The 21,177-nt window shown below is 40.8% G+C and overlaps 1 protein-coding gene across 1 annotated transcript in view; it reads left to right on the plus strand.

The window, feature by feature from the left end:
• Positions 1 to 21,177, plus strand: part of LOC132439500 (formin-2-like) — a 313,506-nt gene that overhangs the window by 250,584 nt on the left and 41,745 nt on the right. Inside the window, exon 15 of the mRNA XM_060033791.1 lies at positions 4,032 to 4,083. Coding sequence (XP_059889774.1) covers positions 4,032 to 4,083 — 52 coding nt within the window. The remainder of the gene's footprint in view (positions 1 to 4,031; positions 4,084 to 21,177) is intronic.

Raw genomic sequence — 21,177 nt, forward strand, 5'->3', positions numbered from 1 at the left:
AATAAAAGGTAGAAGAAGGAAAGAAAAGAAAGAAAGAAAAAGAACGAAAGAAAGTAAGAGAGAGAGAGAGAGGGAGAAGATAAAGTTATGAAAGTAAAAATAATTATTAAAAAAATTTTAAAGTAATAAAAAAAACGGAAAGAGAGTGACCAAACCAAAAAACAAATCCACCAATGATAACAAGTGCTAAAAAGCATTAAAAAAAAAAAAAAAGGACAGAGAGGAACCTAGGACAAATGGTAAGAGCAAAGCTATACAGACAAAATCACACACAGAAGCATACACATACACACTCAGAAAAAAAGAAAAAGGGGAAAAAAAAATATTTCCTTGCTCCCAAAGTCCACCTCCTCAATATGGGATAATTCATTGTCTATTCAGGTATTCCACAGATGCAGGTACATCAGGTTGATTGTGGAGATTTAATCCACTGCTCCTGAGGCTGCTGGGAGAGATTTCCCTTTCTCTTTGTTCGCACAGCTCCCGGGGTTCAGCTTTGGATTTGGCCCCACCTCTGCGTGTAGGTCGCCTGAGGGCGTCCGTTCTTCGCACAGACAGGACGAGGTTAAAGGAGCAGCTGCTTCGGGGGCTCTGGCTCACTCAGTCCAGGGGTAGGGAGGGGTACAGATGTGGGCGAGCCTGTGGAGGCAGAGGCTGGCATGACGTTGTACCAGCCTGAGCCGCGCCGTGCGTTCTCCCGGGCATGTTGTTCCTGGATCACGGGACCCTGGCAGTGGCGGGCTGCACAGGCTCCCGGGAGGTGGGGTGTGGCTAGTGACCTGTACTTGCACACAGGCTTCTTGGTGGCAGCAGTAGCAGCCTTAGCGTCTCATGCCCGTCTCGGGTCCGCGCTGTTAGCTGCGGCTCGCGCCCGTCTCTGGAACTCCTTTAAGCAGCGCTCTTAATCCCCTCTTCTCGCGCGCCAGGAAACAAAGGGGGTAGAAAAAGTCTCTTGCCTCTTCGGCAGCTCCAGACCTTTTCCAAGACTCCCTCCCAGCTGGCTGTCGCGCACTAGCCCCCCTCAGGCTGTGTTCACGCCGGCAACCCCAGTCCTCTCCCTGGGATCTGACAGAAACCCGAACCTCAGCTCCTGGCCCCGCCCGCCCCGGCGGGTGAGCAGAGAAGCCTCTCGGGCTGGTGAGTGCCGGTCGGCACCGATCCTCTGTGTGGGAATCTCCGCTCTGCCCTCTGCATCCCTGTTGCTGACCTCTTCTCCGTGGCTCTGAAGCTTTCTCCCTCCGCCTCCCACAGTCTCCGCCCGCGAAGGGGCTTCCTAGTGTGTGGAAACCTTTCCTCGTTCACGGCTCCCTCCCACTGGTGCAGGCCCCATCCCTATCCTTTTGTCTCTGTTTTTTCTTTTTTCTTTTGCCCTACCCAGGTACGTGGGGAGTTTCTTGGCTTTTGGGAGGTCTGAGGTCTTCTGCCTGCGTTCAGTAGGTGTTCTGTAGGAGTTGTTCCACATGTAGATGTATTTCTGATGTATTTGTGGGTAGGAAGGTGATTTCCACGTCTTACTCTTCTGCCATCTTGAAGCTCCTCCCCTGTTGGCCTATTTTAAATGCTTTTTTAGGTATCCTACAGTTAGCAATTGTCATGAACAAACTAGAAGGCTGCCATCCCCATTTGAAATGTCAAAAAAGAAATGATCTGTGTGCTATAAAGAAAGGGAAAATCAATCTTACTTGAAGTAGTAATTTGCATACTTTGGTATAATAAACTTTATCAATAGAAGATTATAAATATGTAGGAAAATGCTGCTAAAAGTAACACTGGCTTTCAAAACTAGTCACAAAGCCCTCTGTGCCATTAGAAATTAACTGAAAATAATTTTTATGTCTCTGAAAAAATAGGTCAGAGAATGAAATAATTAGCAATTGGAAGTTTGCATGGTTTATAGGAAATAACTTTATTCATATGTCATGTTCCATTTTTACTTGAAAACCTGAACATCACTTTAGGAATTTCAAGAGCTTGAGATCCAGCGTTTTCAAAGAACATTTATTTAGTCCCTACTAACTTTTGGGGGCACTATGCTAAATATTTTATGTATGTTAACAGATTAATCTATTTATCTAAGATTACAAAGCTAATTTCAGTGGCAGAATCACAAATAGAACACAGATCTCTGGAATCTAATTTTAGGGTGTTTTAAATTTCATATGTCATTTACTTGATGGTTTTAAAATAGTCCAGAAATTTTCTTTCTTTTTCAGTCTTAATCTCTATATTTTACAAAAGAAAAAAAAAGACACATAGGCAGTTGGGAGAATGTCCTTCCTGAAAATGGTAATCATTGTGGTGCTTTGTTATTTTCCCTTAAAGAAACTTTCTGTGGTTCTAGAATTTCTTACGGAAGCCAACCATTTTCATGCTAAGCAGCCCAGAGCAGACTTTGTAAGAAAATATATTAACATTGGAGACTTTTCAAAGTGAAGTCATGGAACATGTATTCTGTTTCTTAATATAACTAATGATTGACCTGTAGACTTATGTAAACACTCTAAAGAACAAAAGGGGAAAGGGGGAAAAATCTCTGCTGCCAGCTCCAAGTATCCCTGTTAAATTCAGACAGTCACGGATGTAGAAAACAAACTTGTTTACCAGGGGGTAAGGGAGGGAGGGATAAATTGGGAGATTGGGGTTGACATATACACACTATTATATATAAAATAGATAACTAATAAGGACCTACTGTACAGCACAGGGAACTCTACTCAATACTCCATAATGACCCACATGGGAAAAGAACCTAGAAAACAGTGGATACGTATATGTGTATAACTGACTCACTTTGCTGTACAGCAGAAACTAACACAACATTGTAAGTCAACTATACTCCAATAAAAATTTTAAAAAATATATTGTCACAGTCCTGCAGAGAGGAGCCAACAACACTCCACAGTGGCTGTGCAGACGTTGTGCAGGCCTTCAGACATACAGTAACCAGCCCATGCTGATGACTGTTTAAGTCCTGATGGAGACACTGACAGTTCCAAGGGACCAGGGGTTTGCTTCCATTCACAGCTCCAATTTTTAGAATCAGTTTGCTCTGCTCCTCTTTGTCTTCTAATTTCTCCAAATGGCTGTGAGTGTGACCCAAAGGGGAATGGTTATGAAAAGACAACTTCTTTCACTAGCTCCAGGGTCTTTTTCATTTATTTTTAAACTTTTTGTCCAGTAGCTCAGTGATTTTCAAACTGATCATTACTGAAGCATGAAATCAACTTAGTGGCTACATTTTGAGATCTAATGGAATAGGCTAAAAATATTAACATGGTGAGAAGTAGGAGTATTTTTGAAGCTTTCAATGTCAAATACATGTGTATGAACTAATACGTAAATTCCTAGAATGCTTACTGGTCAAAAAATGTGAAGGTCACTGCCATATGTATATTATATGATGGGAGTTTCTGTGTTATTTTAAATAATTTTTAAATAATGGTGTAACCTCTTTCCCAAATTTGATCTTTGGGTTTGTGTCCGGCTACCATTCTTTATTTTTAGACAAATCTAATAGCAAATAAATGCATGCACTGTCATCTCATCACTTGGAATTAGTAGAAAGCGTTAGTATTTTATCTTACATCTGCATGGAAATAATCTCTGGATCTGGTCACTTGTGACCTGGTGTGGAGAGCACTGGTGAAGAAGGTCACAAACCATTTTTATTTAGGTTTTTTTACTTGGTTTTTGTACCTTTGCTTGAGAGAGTTATTTTCAGTCAATTATTGACATTTAAATCCTTGACAAACAAATTTGATGTGAATATCAAGTTTTCTAGTGTTTTATTTTCTCAGATTAATGTGACTGATCTAAAGAAATTACTTAGAAAGTAGTATTAGCTTAATGAAAATTAAACATAACCTATTCAATCATATCTCTTCATAGATTTAAAATAAACTTCTGTCTGGAGTACCTTAGTGTTAATAATGTGTTAAAATATATTTCATATTATTTGGATCTGTTTTGTTTGAGATGGTTATAACCATTTATCATTTATCTCATCTTGTTTTCTTTTCTTGCATTTTCAGCTAAAATTGACCAAGAAGCGGAGGAGAACTCACTGACAGAGACTCATAAATGGTGAGCAATTGTTTTCTTTCAGCGTTTGTTCTCAGAGTTGACTTAGAAAGTGCTTAGCGTGCTTCAGTTCAAGGAGTCAATCATTAGCTCAATTTTTATTCTCAAGCATAAAAGAGAAAGAAACTAATTCAATATGCACTTTGATGATACATTGGATTTCTGGCTTTTATTTTATAACTCTGGTTGACATATAAATCTGTTAAGTATCCAATTATTGTGACTGGCTTAGCACCTTCTCTGTAGAATAGGATTTAGCGTTGTAGAAATTTAAGAGAACCTATCTTAAGAAAAAAGGATGAAGGTTTGGTTATAGGACACTATTGAGTTTCCACAGCTGGGCCGGCACCCTGAGTTCCCCTTACATAACCCTTACTTCCAGAATGGAGGTTTGCAATCATGGGTGAGCGTAGAAAAGTATCTCAGAAATCTCTGCTTCTCTGCATCAATCTTCTCCACTTCTTCCTCTCTGTGCTAGTCAGATTTCTCCAGAAAACAGAGCCCATAGGTGTGTGTGTGTGTGTGTGTGTGTGTGTGTGTGTGTGTGTGTCTGTGTGTGTGTGGTGTTTGTGTGTGTCTGTGGGGGGGGTGTGTGTGGTGTGTGGGGAGTGTGTGTCTGTATGTGTGTGGCATGTGGGGTGTGTGTGTGGGGGTGTGTGTCTCTGTGTGTGTGGTGTGTGGTGGGGTGTGCACACCTACAGATAGAGAGAGATTGATTTTAAGGAATTGGCTCAAAACAGGCGGGAAATTCTGCATGTTGTTGATGTTACAATCTTGAGTCGGAAAGCATTCTGGAGACAGAATTCCTTCCTATTTGGGTAACCAGTCTTTTTTTCTTAATTCCCTCAGCTAGATTGGATGAGGCCCATCCTCATTATGGAGGGTCATCTGCTTTTCTCAAAGTCTACTGATTTAAACGTTAATCACATCTAAAAAATACCTTTACAACAATATCTACACTGGTGTTTGACCCCAGACCAGTTACCACAGCCCAACCAAGCTGACACGTCAAATTAACCATCACAGTCTCTAAAGAAATTTGATTACTCTTGGGAAAATGTTGATAAAAGAGGTTCTTTGCTATTACTTTATGAGGCAAGATCCCATATGTCTGTGAACAGATATCACATACATAATAGTTGTATTGCAGGCAAATTGGTAAAACAGAATTGGCCAGTTTCTATCAAAGCAAAAACCGAGGTGAAGACCTTAAATTATAACAAGCAGGAATTTCAGTTAATTGTATGAAAGGAATTCTGGCTAAGGACAAATCTGTTAATAAAAGAGTCATCTTTATAATTTAGATAATTAACTCTGAAATTTAAAAATAAAAGTAAGAATTATGGATCCTGTGAAACATTCCTAAAAGAACTAAGTCTCTGTACCATTTCTGTAGCAATGCTGCATGACCTGGACAGCAGTCAGTAGTAATTCTCTGCAGTAGGCAGTGTGGCCCTGGCCTTTCGTGTGTGATGGCTGTGCCTTGGGGTCCAAACCCTAACCCTGGGACAGCAGTGACTACTTGGCGAGGTAGAGATGTCAGGGAAGAAGACGTTATCCTCTACCCTTCTAGGTTCTTCTGGCTGGTCTAAGAATTAAACTGACATGAGAGAGATTAACAGGAGAAAATCACAGAAAAGTTTAATAACAAGTATACATGGGAGAGACCCAGGAAAACTTAAATACCACCTTCAGCTAAAGACAAAAGAGGATGTTGTGGTACTGGTTTAGGACTTCAGAGGGGAGGAAGGCAATTCACAAGGAGACAGAAAAGCAGATGCTTGCTTAAACCAGTGTTTGCTGGGCCAGCAGAGACGACAGGCACAGAGTGGACTGATGTGCAGGCCCTGCCAAGAGCCGCCCCCGCACCCCCATATTCTTGCAGATACCTCTGCTGAAAGCTCTATTCCAGGAGCAAACCCTCTATCTAAGTTCTTTAGGCATTTAGGGGCAAGGTCAGAATTTCTTCCTGAGTCTTTTGGTCCTTGATTATTTTCAGCTGGAAATAATCCAAATGCCCAAGAGACATTCTGGGGTGGCCCCTGCAGAATTAAGTCAGATAGTGTTTGCCAGATGCTCAGCACTTAGTAAGTGACTAATATGTTAATTGCTATGTTATTTTCACATTATTATCATAATCAGATTACAAAATGTTGGGTGGTGGAAGCAGAAAGCAGAGTCAGATTTCAGAATCAGGCATGTGTTTATGTGTGCGTTCTATGTTCCTCACTGTTTCTGCTGAATCTGGGATTGGGCCGCCTGGAAGCATTATTAGAGCATAGATTTTGGTGTCAGATCTGTGTATCTGCACCTGCTCCAAACTGCTGGAGCTGTGGCTCCAAGGATTTACCATAACTTTTGAATCCGTGTCCTTATCTGTGAAATAAACAATACACACATGGTGAGTGTGTAGAGATCAGCTCAGAATAATTAAATTTTCCAAGTTAAATATATGTGTAGGAACCTGCCTCCTATGGGTTTTTCGAAATCCCCTTCTTTTGGACTCACCCAAACACTTAAGCTTAGGAGACTGATTTCCAGAGTGAACTCTCTTCCCAACTAACAACAATTTCACTGGAGAAAAGGATATAAGACAATCACTTAATATTTCTAAAACACGTTCTAACAGCCTCCAGCAAATGGGAAATCATTCATTCAAGGAAATCTGCTACATCTTGGTGAGAACAGCGGGTGGTGGCATCTGAGCCACGGCCGTGGATGCCCCTCGGGCCTCCGAGCAGGCTGTCCTCCCCGGGCTGCGCCCAGCCCTCTAGCCGCTGTGTGCTGAGAAGTCCTGCTCTAGGCAAGCATGTGCAGAGGATGGGGCTCCCTGCCTCAATGCACCCCCGGCTGACGGGGTGAGGCCCTCCCTCCTCCGGAAAGGGGGCTTCTGCTGGGAGGCTTGGGGTCCCCGCTGGGGCACATAGGCCAGCGCCCTCCTCTGGCTTCAGCTCCCATGCGGAGCCCAGAGATCGTGTCCACAACGTTGCAGCTCCGTCTGAGGGGACCGACTCTATTGGAACGAAGGAGAATTCCGTGCAGGACGCCTCGTGGAAAGCAGTGGAGGTCTCGGTGGAGGACAATTAGGAGGACCCACAGCTCCGGGATGCAGACAGTGACCACAGGGTGGCCTAGCAAGCAGGCAGCCAAGAAGGAGCCTCCGGGGGCTGGGCAGGGTGGGTGAGGCCACCCTCACTCACGGGCCATCAGACCAGGGTGTGGAGAGGACTCAACAACGTTCCCCAAGCTGTGTCCAGATCCATCAGCAGATGCAGGAAGCCCCCTGGCCGGGGGCTCCCGCACAACTTCTGACCGGCCATGGGCTGCACAGTGCGCTGCTCTGACCCAGGGCCAACTCCTAGGAAGCCAGGCTTAAAACTCAGATCAGACGCCTGTCTGCAGTCTGTCTAGTAGCCACAGAAGAAGCACACCTCGTCTGCTGAGGTCATGCTGCTCCCAGAACCATGGGGACCAGCAGTGGACGCCCTCCCTCCTGCCGCTCTGAGGTCTGCCATTCGGGCAGGCTGGGGGGCTTGTCCCAAGTTCCAGAGTCTCAGGTCTCCTTCCCAGGGGTGAGGCCCACTCCCACGCCCCACGCTAGGCCACCAAATGCTCTCTCCACCTACATAAATTTTGGAACCCAAAGCCTTGGACTTTGGACTTCCTCTTTGTGCTCTCTTTGTGAAAAAATACTTCTACCCACCCCTCACCCCCAGCCCCACCTCCCAAAAATTTTTTAAGGGAAGCACACACACTCTCACTCTTTATTTGATCTCTAGATATTTGAGCTGCCTCAGCAAGGCCCTGAGAGGGGAGACCAGGCTCGCATATCTTCTCAGCCTTCCACCCCTTCTTTTATTTTTACTTTATTAGTGTGCCATACTATTGAGTGTGCCATACTTTGCCATACTTTATTAGTGTGCCATACTTTGGTGTGCCATACTATTAAGTCAGCTGAAATCCATTTGGGGGTAAGATGGTATTTAAGCATTCTACCTGGTCTGCGTATTTAAGTCCCTGCTGTTAACCAAAATTTCAGAACAGAGACCTGATTGAAATAAAAAGATGTTTATTTGGGGTTTGTTAGGACTGCAGCCTGGGAGACACAGATTCAAGAATTTGAATTGTGTTCCACCGGACTACAAAATGGGGGAAGTTTATAAAGGCAGAAAACCTGCAAGGTTACATAAATTGTCAAGAATTAGAATTGGAGCTGGCGAGAAGTAAGGGTGCTTGTTAACTAAGGACACGTGGGATCTGAAATGGTTGCATAGTTACAAGGGGAGAGCTTGAGACCTTAAGGGTGCAGCTGGCAAGTGCTGTTCTGAATACGGCTGGTGGTGTCCTTGGACCTGGTGCAGTTCATAGAAAGTTCAGGTTCTCAGTAGGGCAGAGACCTGTCTGAGACCTGGTCCTCAGTAGCCACCTGACTCCATTTCATGAACCTCAACTGTCATCCCTCCAATCGTGATTTCAGTTTGTCATCACAGCAGAGCTGGCCTTCCTCATTCTCCTGCCTCTGTTGGCCCTTCATTGGGGCAGTGATGTTATTACAACTGAAAACTATTACTTTTACTTTGCACCTCACAAGATACCAAGTGACAAATTGGTGGCAGATGTTTGTGCTTTAGTTTCTAGAATGGGTTGAGAGTCATTTACAGATAATTGTGATAGCTGTGCTGAACTATAAATGTCCTGGGGATATTTTTGATACCAAAACAGAAGTTCCCCAATGGTGTTGAGGCCATTTAGTGTTGCGTATTTCCACCAAGGTCGCTGTGAAAGAAGGTGGCCAGTGTGGTGGCTGAACCCTGATGGTCCACCCCAAATGGCACCTGGAAAACCACGCCAAGTGTGGTTGGAAGCCTGGCTGACTCAGCCACCCCCCACCATCCATCAGGTTGTCGGAATGGAATACCTTGCTTTTTACAATATGCAGAGTTTCCTCAAGTGTGGATAGTAAGAGGTCTTACTAGAGAAGCATATTTGTGTGAAAATCTGCTGTAAACTGCACAAACTCGTTATTGGCTTGCTTTGAAGGGAATTTTATACTGATTTGTCTTTATGTTTGAGTACTTGGAAAACAAAAAGTCTTGACTTTTAGTCATTTTAAAATGGATAGTGAACTCTTATCAAGAAATTAATTAGGATTCTTTTCTATGGTGGAATATTATGTGTTTTTCAGGTCATTTTATGATTCCCTAACTAAAGAAAAATATTCAAAAGAAACAATGGTTAGTAAACTTTTAAAGCAAATCCGATCTTTTTTATATTCCATTTGATAGCACAATAGTTTTATGTGCTAACTTGTCTATTCATGCAATCTTGCTATTAATCTGAGAAGTGGGACTTTAAGTTACTATTTCACATGAACAAAAATATGTAAATTTTAGATAAATAGTTTGACCAAACTCTTCAGTTCTCCCAGAAAGTAAGGTGACTGAGCAGATGAGTCTTGAACCACACACCCCAAACCCAAATGCACATCGGACAAGTGTGTTCTCATCTTCAGATGATTTCCTGGGTGAGCCAGATGAATGTCTTACAGGGTGGGCTTCACCAGAAACCTGTCTGTCAGCTGCATCGCCACTGAATGTGCTTATTTCAGGCTCTGCTTTTATTTTCTTTTTAATTAGCATCATAGCTTTCTTCAATTGTGGGAAAGTATCACCAGACCAAATATGATAGTTTTTATTTTCCCACAGAATTAGTCAGTGTCTGTATCAGCTCACAGGCAGAAAATGTAACAATTCCAGATTTGTCTAATAAATGGCCATTCCTTTATATCTAAATTTAAAGAATAATGAGACTGGGAGTTATAAAATTGACTTCTCACACTCAGCGGTTCTTATTTATAAATTATGGCTAACTTCAAAATTTTCTTAGAAGTTCTTTGTTTTTTTTTATTCTATAGGTACAAACCATATTTTATGGTGAAAATGATTTTGAAATAGAAAAAGAGCAGATTTTCTTTTTCTTTTTTAATTGAAGTATAGGATTTACAGTGTTGTGTTAGTTTCAGGTGTACAGCAAGTTGATTCAGTTATACATACCTATATATTTTTTCAGATTCTTTTACCTTATACGTTGTTACAAAGTGTTGAGTATAGTTCCCTGTGCTATACAGTAGGTCCTTGTTTTTTTAATCTATTTTATATATAGTAGTGTGTATATGTTAATTCCAAACTCCTAATTTATCTCTCCCCCTTACTTTCCCCTTTGGTAACTATAAGTTTGTTTTCTATGTCTGTGGGTCTATTTTTGTTTTGAATATAAGTTCATTTGTAGCGTTTTATTAGATTCCACATATAAGTGATATCATATTATATTTGTCTTTCTCTGTCTGGCTTGTGTCACTTAGTATGATAATCTCTAGGTCCATCTCTGTTGCTGCAAATGGCATTATTTCATTCTTTTTTATGGCTGAGTAATAGTCCATCATATATATGTACCACATCTTCTTTATTCATTCATCCATCAATGGACGTTTAGGTTGCTTCCATCACCTGACTATTGTAAACATTGCTGCGATGAACATTGAGGTGCATATATCTTTTCAAATTATGGTTTTCTCTGTATATATGCCCAGGAGTGGGATTGCAGGATCATATAGTAGCTCTATTTTTAGTTTTTTAAGGAACCCCTGTACTATTTTCTATAGTGACTGCACCAATTTACATTCCCATCAAGAGTGTAGGAGGGTTCCCTTTTCTCCACACCCTGTCCAACATTTGCTGTTTGTAGATTTTCTGATGATGGCCATTCTGACCAGTGTGAGGTGGTACCTCATTGTAGTTTTGATTTGCATTTCTCTAATAATTAGAGATGAGGAGTATCTTTTCATGTGCCTTTTGGCCACCTTTATGTCATCTTTAAGGAAATATCTATTTAGATCTTCTGCCCATTTTTTGATTGGGTTCTTTGTTTTTTTGATATTGAGCTGTATGAGCTGTTTGTATATTTTGGAGATTAATTCCTTGTCAGTGTATCATTTGCAAATATTTTATACCATTCTGTAGACTGTCTTTTTGTTTTGTTTATCATTTCCTTTGCTGTGCAAAAGCTTTTAAGTTTAATTAGGTCCCACTTGTTTATTTTTGCTTTTATTTCCTTTGCTTTAGGAGGCAGATCCAAAAAGATATTGCCGCAGTTTATGTCAAAGAGTGGTCTGCCTGTGTTTTCCTCTAGGAGTATAATGGTTTCTGGTATTACATTTAGGCCTTTAATTGATATTGAGTTTATTTTTGTGTGTGGTGTAAGAGAATGTTGTAATTTCATTCTTTTACATGTAGCTGTCCAGTTTTCTCAGCACCACTTATTTAAGAGACTGTCTTTTCTCCATAGTATATTCTTGCCTCCTTTGTCATAGATTAATTGACCATAAGCACATGGGCTTATTTCTGGGCTCTCTATTCTGTCCCATTGATGTACGTGTCTGTTTTGTGCCAGTACCATGCTGTTTAGATTACCATAGCTTTGTAGTATTGTTTGAAGTCAGGGTGTCTGATTCCTCCAGCTCCATTTTTCTTTCTCAAGATTGCTTTGGCTACTTGGAGTCTTTGTGTTTCCATACAAATTTAAAAATTTTTTGTTCTAGTTCTGAGAAAAATATCCTTGGTAATTTGATAGGGATTGCATTGATAGGTTTGTGTTTATCTGGCTTAGTCTGGCATACCAGGCAGGCTGCAGCCTGGTATTAAAACTGAAGTGATAGGGAATATCTTTGTAAAACTCCCAAACAATTACATCATTCTATTAACAATATTGATAAAGTAAAGCAAAGTTGCAGTTTGTATTTTCCAATTTAGATTTTTTTGTTAACTACTTGACATCCTGCCAGGAGGGTCACCATTTGGAGGCCTACAGGAGGAAGGCTTCCAGGGGAAATTGGAGAAAACTCTCTCACACCTTCCACTCTCAGGCCTTGGTGTGCATTTTAGGTACAGCACTTTTCTTTGGACAAAGGGGTTTTCTTCTGTGGCTACATTATTCAACTTTTTATAAAACCAGTGACTTTCAACAGTGTGGGGCCCTCTGACACCCTGTGCAGATTTGCTGGCCTTTGTCAGTTATAAAAAACATTCTGAAGTGGTAGTCTCTACTGAATTTTTTTATGTTTTAGCTTTTATGCATTCTGAATAGAACGACTTCAGGACCTTCTGCTTTAGAGAATTTGGTATGTTTCCTTTCAGTTTTGGTTTGTAATTATAAAGGGGGAAAATGCATCAAATAATTTCTGCCCTTTTGCAAAGTTTTGTTTTAAAAATGGAAAATTTCCTGTTGTATAGGGTTGATAAAATCTTCCCCACTCCAATATTTTAAAATATATTTGGGCCTAGTCTAGGCTAAAGTGTTTCCAGAAGCTAAGTTCTCCAACCTAAAAGAGGTTAGAACTCCTGAAGTTTTTTCCTGTGTAAGCAAGAAGAAGAGGAGTGAAGTCGCCACATTTTTATTAAAGATTCTAATCCCTGTGTTCTTGCAGGGTGTGGGGAGGATGAAGACCCAAGAGAGTACACACTGTTTTGCCCACTGTTTTGTACTTTAGAGAATAGAAAGTAGTAGAAAAGCTAAGGGGTAATAATTTAAGATAACAGGTGTATTTAACCATATCATGATTCAAATCTATTAGGGTTGTACCTTTTGAGAAACTATGCTTCTAGCACAGTAGATGTTCTAGGAAAAAAAAAACAGTTGAATAAAAGTAGTTACTTCCTGATTGAAGGAAAAGATTTTTCTGGGTAGAATGAAACTAAGAGAAAAATGAAACAGTTATACGTGACTTTATCTGTAGACATATTTCATAAGGCAAATTAGAAATCTTCTTTAGAAGATTGTCGTTAGAGGGGAAAATTTGGTTACAATTTACAGAGAACCACCTTAAATTAAGTAAAACCCCCAAAGGATTTCTCAGAGGGCTCCAGAATCCAAGGTAAAGGGAAATAGCCTCAGGGGGGTGGGAACCAGGCAGGGGTGAGCACAGGGCCCAGTCCCTGACCAGGTTAGAGTGGAGTGGTTAGCAAATCCTGGTTCCACTTTTTTTAAAGTTATCTGATTTGGGGAAATTTATTGAAACTCTGTACCTCCATTTCTTCATTTCTAAAATGAGAAGAATAATAGAATAGTGCCTGGCACAATGTAATTACCTGATATTCTTCTCACTTCATGATGTTTACCATGTGGACCTGCCACTAATGACCCAAGTCTGAATTTTCTCTGTAGCTATCATTGCAGATTCTCAAAAGGGTGGATCTGATTGACTTCCAGACAGGTGGCACGGGCTCGAGAAGTCCAGCTCGGGCTATGAGCGCAGCAAGTCTTCTAAAGCTAAGAAACAATGGCACTTTGACTTGGGGGTGTGGGTAGTGTACCAATAAGGGTTAAAAAGAGATAATTTTGTGACTAGTGAATGACCTTTTAATAGGTTGACTTTTTCTTTGTGGGAACTTTTATATCATAAAGCACATCATCTCACTTTGTGGCTACAGTTGCATACACCAAATGTGAGTAAACTTATACGAAAAGCAGCATGAAGAATTGTTTTGCGTGGTTTGCTCACCATTTGTCCTGAGGGGCAACATAGTTATGGGCTCAGACCAGTGGAATTTATAGCTGCATTTACCGTGCAAACTTTGCATCAGAGTCGGAGGGAAAACACTGCATAGATTCTGGCCCCACTGAAGTGCGTCTGCAGGAAGCATCCAGGAGGAAGATAGCAACACTCCTAGGCCAACTGCAGGGTCATCTGTCTTTATGATCTCGGTTTTCTTCATTTATGTGGGTGGTCAAAGCTGTCAAGTAGATACTGTATTTAACACAGTAGCTAAACATGCAGTAGATATACAACACACACAGCTTCTTCCCCAGAGACTATGCAATATTTTACTTTTCAAACAGCACTTTCTTTCAAAGGTCCAAGGTTTTCCCAGGTCCTCTCCTCCCCGCTCCTTCCCCAAGCAATATCAGCGCACCCAGGTAAGACCACACGCCCTGCTCCTGGCCACAGAGACTCCTAAGGAGAAACAGTAGCATATTTGCAATGAAAATACATTTTAATCCCTCTGGTAATACTGTGGTGTGGAAATTTGCATCTATACTGATTTTTGAAGGAGTAAGAGTATTATTGGCACATCAGTCCCTAGATTAGCATGAATGATGCAGGTTGCTTCCCGAAAGTTGCCTAACCTTAGTGTGTATTCTTTAACCCACTAAAACATTTCCCCAAGTGACTGGGGATTATTTATAAAGTTATGAAAATATATCCTCATAAAATAATTCGTAAAGTCTTTTTGGTTTTGTTTGTAGTCTTTACATTTTTTAGCAATAAAATCATTAGTACTTCTGGGAAAAACATCATGAATTGATGAAAATTCTTTGACTTAATGATATTGAATTCAATTTTTAAAAAATGAGAATATTTGACATTGGTTTTCAAAATTGGTCTAAAAAACCTGTAAGAAAGTAGGCCAGAAGGTTCTTGACTCTGAGTTACTCACCATCAAGAATCCACCAGAAAGAAAGCAAGGAGAGAGAAAAAGGCAGCAGGAAACTGGAAAATAATTTCCATAAACAGAAAAGAAAGAGAAAACTAGAAATAGGACGTGATAAAGCCACTGCACTAAACATAAAGCACATCATCTCACTTTGTGACTACATAAAGCGTATTTTTTCTTGTTTTATTCTAGGGTGTGGTGAGTCAATATCTAGTAGAGTGTCTTATCCCATGTTATTTTTTTATGACCTGAAACTTAGACCTCACTCTTTTGAAATTGATTTCATTTCAAGCATTTGGTGACAACCGAAAGCATGGTTGCATATTGGTAACACAGGTACTCTGTAGTCATTTATTTAGAGAACTTGAAATATAGGCCCATTAGCAAATAACCAGAAAATTATTGCTTCTGATATTTCAAAAGACATCACTGGAGCATCTGAGGATATTCACTTGAAGATCCTCAGATGCTCCAGTGATGTCTTAAGAGAAACAGTGCCTTACAGGTTGACATACATATTTTTAAAATCTGTGTTAAGGACCTTTTAATTCCTGTCCTTACTCATGAATATAAAAATACAAGTCTCATCTTTTTCAAAACTCATGCAGCTTATCTTTCCTTTTTCTCTTTGGTTACATTCCACATGTTCCTGGTTAGATAAGGATAAATAAAGATAATACTTCAAACCTACCAACTTTATCTGAAACATATGTTTTATCAACTCTGCTATTTAAGTGGCTGAGCCATGTTCTCAGATACAGACTATCAGAATTTGGACCTCATGTTAAAAGCAGTATACATTTTACACTTTCATGCTGTTAAAAGTGCTTTCCTTACACAGTACCTGTAGAAAAATGCGAGGTTCTATTTTAATGGATTATGAGCTCTAATTTCCTCATATAAATCTCTGGGGGGAGGGGAGAATCTCTTCCCTAACCTCCCCAATAACTTGCACACACACAGTTATTCAGCATTATGATATTTCTGTAAACTCTGTGAATTATCTTGCATTGTAGCATTTTAATAGAAATGAGCAAATAATAAGGAAAACAAGTAGCAAGAGTTAAAATAGTCATAGATGTCCTATTGCTTTGCTAAATCTGCAGTTGCTAAATATTACTATGTTGATTTAAGACGATGGCATTTTTTTCATAACCTATTATACATTTCAAGGTCAAAATGTACTAGGAATATAAGGGGATGCATATCTAAGTAATTTTTTATGTTAAAACATTTTTTAAAATCAGTAACCACAAATAACTACCCACTCTAGTACTATTTTGATAAAAAATTTTAAAAGAAAACTAAATGTCAAAATCCAGAACTTGGTAGCTTATTTCAAGTATAATGTTTATCATTTGATGCAGAATAAATTTAGTGATATTAATTGTAAGATTTATAGAACAACAAGTGAAGGATGGGACATCATGTCTCCCAGATAATAATTCATAAATTAGAAAAAAAGAGAAGGTTTGCTGCTAGCTATTACACAACATATAAGCATAAGTATAAAAGGGTACTGGCATTTTAAAAATTGTTATTTCTTAATGCCATCCTAAAAAAGACGTATTTACATGCCAGCTCAGAAGCAAAACACTGCCTTTAACGTTTTCTGTTTGAAGTTTCTCACTGGCTAAATCTAGGAATCTGAAAAATTGACAGTCAGTGACAGAGCAGCAAAATGAAGGCATTTTGAAATAGTGAACAAGGTGTTAGCATTCAGAAGGGGAAAATCAACCTTAGGATAGTGAGATTCTGCCAGAAGTAGATCTAGATTTCTAGATTTCTGCCTCAGGCCATTAACCAAATAAATTGCAAAAGGATTAAGGAAATAAACATTAAAATTGAAACTTTAACCAGAAGAAAATAATGGGAAATACTTATAGGGTTTAAAATTGGGGGAAGCTTCCCAAGCATGGTAGCCACAGAATATCAATGTTTATTTCTATTTTTGTTACTACTTCTAAGTTATCTATTGTTTGTTGTTGTTCTTAGTAACAAATTGCAGAGGATAGGTAGTCAAGTTAGTTTAGGAAAGTTTTTTTGGCTTGTTCATTATTCTTATATTTTCCAGGCATACGTTGCTTCTCTAGTTCATTCCGCTTTCAATCAATTTTCATTTCTCCAATATAGACGGAGTTGAAAAAGTCAATTAGTACCACCAGACTTGTAACAAAAAGCAGCCACCTCCTGCCCCACCCTTCCTTACACCCATTTACCTTTCTCTTCGCTGTTTCCCCTCGTATTTTCTGCCGTATTTCTCAATAATAGCCTTGTACGACTACTTCATTATTTATTTATTTAGCCATTATCTATTAATTTACCATAAAGGTATGTGAAGTTTTAACTCACTTTGTTACCAAACCACGCTTGTGTCAGCTCACCAATGCACAGCAAAGTCAATCTGCTGACACCGGGTTGTGATGAAGGAGAGTAGAGCATTTCTTGCAGGCGCCAAGAAAGGAGAACAGGCAGGTCATGCTCAAAGGACCTGAACCCCTGATGGCTTTCAAGGCAGGTTTAAAAGCCACATTAGGGGTAACAGTCACAGGGTATGTGATCATGTCATGGACATTCTACTGACTGACTGGTGATGAGGTAACAGGATGATGTTTTGAGAATCTCCATCATCAGTCTTCTGGCTCCAGTCAGTCTGGGGTCTACAGGCTTGTGGTCAGCATGTAGTTACTATCCTCCACCGGGTGGGGTCTTAGTTCCTACAGAACAACTGGAGGATATACATCAAGATGTTCTGTATAGACCCTGAGGAGGCACTAAGGGTCCTGGGACTCTGAGTTATGGTTGAACTGCTGTTCATGCTATTACTTTTCTTGCTTGACTGCTTTTCCTTTGTTTCTGCATTTTCTCACTTCTCTAATCATTCACTACTTGAGTCTCCTCCTTGCAACTCAGTTATTGAATTCTTCATCTCTGTTTGGTTCTTTATATTTTCTAACTCTGTTGAAAACTAACTTCTCACTCTGTTCATCCAGTCTTCTCCCAAGTTCTTTGGTCATTACTTTTATTACCTTGAACTCTTTATCAAGTAGGTTGCCTATCTCCACTTCACTTAGTTCTTCTGGGGTTTTATTTTTTCCTTCGTTTGGAACATGTTCCTCTGTCGCCTCATTTTGCATAATTTGCTGTTTTTACTTCTATGTATCTTGTAGGTTGGTTACAGTTCCTGACCTGGGAGAAGTGGCCTTTTGTAGGAAATATCCTGTGGGTCCCAGCAGCACACTCCCCTCTGGACACCAGAGCTATATGCTCTAGGGGTGCCCCTATTGGGCTGCATTGGTCCTTCTGTTGTGGCAGGCTGACTATTGTGGGTGGTTTCATAGGCATGGCTGGACCCTGGTCCCTTTGATTGCCAGGCCCTGCCTTCTGCTGAGGCTGCTGTCTCGTTGATGGGCGGGGCTCTGGCCCAGGGACTTCTGGTGTGTGGGGCCCCCCTCTAGTGCAGGTGGCCATGACAAAACTGTAGATGTCTGCTCAGATCCTGTGTCCCATACCTCTCAAAATGCCTGGATATTTCCCTTTATCCCTGAGCAGTAGCTGCAGAGCCCTTTGGGAAAGGACTGAGGGCATCAGTACAGTACATGCTCCCCACAGCGTTTCAGGGTCATCCCTTTTGTCGGTGGGTTCTGGATCTGAAATCAGCACAATTCCAGGAACTGAGCAAGGGATCTTGACAATTTATTAAAGCAACTGCCCTTATCCTCCTGTTCCTCTATTCTTGCCCTTTTATTTGATTGTAGATGTTAAGCAATGTCTTTTTTTTTTTTTTTTTTTTTTTTTTTTTTTTTTTTTTTTGCTTCTAAGGATACTATGATCTAGTAACCATCTCCACACTCTCTGTAGGGAAGACCCCCTGTCAGTCACGATGATAACTGGTCCCCAGGCTTCTGGCCACTGGGCTTCACCATTGGCCCCTGTACTCCCGGGTTCCATCATCCCCATGGGTTTTAATGGGCTCAGCTGTGATCTCTCCTACTGGCTTCCCTGGCCCACAGCACAGAGCAACATCAGCGCCCCTGTTGCCAGTGCATTCTTGACAGCCTTGATGTGTGGTGGGCCCTCTGGGACCTCCCGTGGAGTACTCCTTTGCTCAGTGTTCTGGACTCGTGTGATACACACAGGCATGCCCACTGCCCTCAGCCTCTTCACTCCCTGCTCTGCGATTGTCCAGGACAGCTGAGCCATGCCTGCTCTCCTCTGCCTTGGCCATAGCTTACTCTAGGCCTGTAAGAGCCGCCCCCAACTCCTGCCACTACACATGGCTAATTCTTGCAGCAACATGGGTGTATAATCTCTTTTCCTACATCAGGTCTAGCACTTCCCTAGCTGAGGTGCTCACCTTTACTAGAGAAGAGTGGGGCCCTCTACAAACTCTTGACAGTTTTAGGGATCTGTAGGGGTGACTGTCAGTTATCTTCATCGCTTGTTTTGGGATCCCAGGTTTTCCCAGCCAGGGTCTGACTTTAGCTTAGCAGACCTGCTTGGCTGTGCATCTAAATGTCTCTGGAACTCTTCAGCCTGGCTGTTATATCTTCTTTTTGTTGTGCAGCTTTATCTGTTCTCTCACTACAGGTGACAACTGTCTCTTTCCAAACCACCAAGTTGCCCCTAGTCTTTAACTGTCTGTTAAGCCCAGGGCCTCTCATTATCCCTCTGCAGGGTGTCAATCCAACCTAGCCGTAGTCAGCCAATTCCGCTGTCTATGTGGCATTGTTCTCACCATGTCTTCAGTAGCCTGAATAATCACACCTGCGAGGACATTCCCACACAAGGATATTTTTCTAGGCCACCTCGGTGATATTGTTAGCAGTTTATAGCCTCCAATGTGCCAGGGTCCATGCCACGTGCCACGCAGGACAGTGGGGTGGTGACTGAATCTGTCCCAGACCTCAACTTACTGCTTGTTTTCTCGGGCTCCTTGTGGCTCCACTTATGTTATTTCAGGTTCTCCAAGAAGCAGGTGCCAAGACTGGATTTACTGGGAGAAACAGGAAGGGATCCAGAGGATGGTAGGGCAGCTGTTAGATCTGGATGCAGGTCCAGCTCCCATGGAGGAGAGGGAAGGAAGGAAGACTGGATAGCAAAAGTCTCAGACTGCAGTGCAGTTACCAGAAAGTTTTGGCAAAGCTGGTTGGAAGTCCTTCAGCCAAGTTCGCCTTTGAGAGGAGAGCCTTGTGTCCCCTAGGGTAGCACCGGCACCAGCACCCTGCTGTGTTCACTCACTGGCTGGGGGCAACCCTGGGCCTCTGTGTAAATGAAATGGCTGACCCCAGAGCACAGCAGCTGAAGCCCTCGGTCAGTTTCGTTTTCCTCAGTTGGAACCTGGGAGATCTGAAAGATGTGTACTTGTGGTTGCCATAGACATGATACATTTTATTTCTCCTATTTTTAATACCTTTAAATTAACAAATATATTTAATATATTTGTCCCTTCCCAAAATAATATAACACCTTCAAATTATTTAACTTTTCTCACCACCACAAGTTGTTGATCAGTATTTTAGGGGTGTGTGTGTGTGTGTGTGTGTGTGTGTGTGTGTGTGTGTGTGTGTGTGTGTGTGTATGTGTAAGATGTGACGTCTGTGTTTAGGTTCCTTTTGTGTGTTTTTTGCATATAAACGGCCAGCTGTTCCAGCACCATTTGTTGAAAAGACTGTCATTTCTCCATTGACTTGCCTTTGTTCCTTTTTCAAAGATCAGTCAACTATATTTGTGAGCCTACTTCTGGACACTCTATTCTGTTTCATTGAATACATGTCTACTCTTTCTCTAATAATACCACACTGTCCCGCTTTATAGTGAGCCTTAAAATTGGGTAATGTGAGGGCTTCAACTTTGTTTTTCTTCTTCAGTATTGTGATGGCTATTCCAGGTCTTTTTCCTCTTCCATATAAGCTTTAGAATCAGTTTGTCAATATCCACAAAATAACTTGTTAGGATTTTTATTGGAATTACATGAATCAAATTAAGTTGGGAAGAACTAGCATCTTTACAATATTGACTATTCCTACCCATGTTCATAGACTAGCTCTCCATTTATTTAGATCCTATTTGATTTTTTTATCAGAGTTTTGTAATTTTCCTCATAGATATTATATCTGTAGTTAGATTTATGCCTTAGTATTCCATGTTTTTTGTGCTATAGTAAATTATATATTTTTTAATTTCAAAACTTAATTGTTCAATGCTGGTGTATAAGAAAGCAATTGACTTTTGTATATTGACCTGTATCCTTCAACCTTCCTATATTTGTTTATAGGTTCCAGGAATTATTTTGTAGATTCTTTGGCATTTCTATATAAACATATTCATCTGCAGATAAAGACAGTTTTATTTCTCCCCTCCCAATCTGTATGCCTTTTATTTACTTTTCTTGTCTTGTTGTATTAGCTAAGACTTCCAGTATGGTGCAAATAGAAGTGAAAGAGGGCGCCCTAGCCTTATTACCACTATTAGGAGGAAAGCATTCAGTCTCTTACTATTCAGTATGGTGTTAGCTCTAGGGTTTTTTGTAGATGTTCCTCCTCAATTCAAGGAAGTTCTCTATTCCTAGTTTGCTGAGAGTTTTTATCATGGTGTTAGATTTTGT

Source organism: Delphinus delphis, chromosome 16, assembly GCF_949987515.2.
Source record: "Delphinus delphis chromosome 16, mDelDel1.2, whole genome shotgun sequence".
NCBI classification, from domain to species: domain Eukaryota; kingdom Metazoa; phylum Chordata; class Mammalia; order Artiodactyla; family Delphinidae; genus Delphinus; species Delphinus delphis.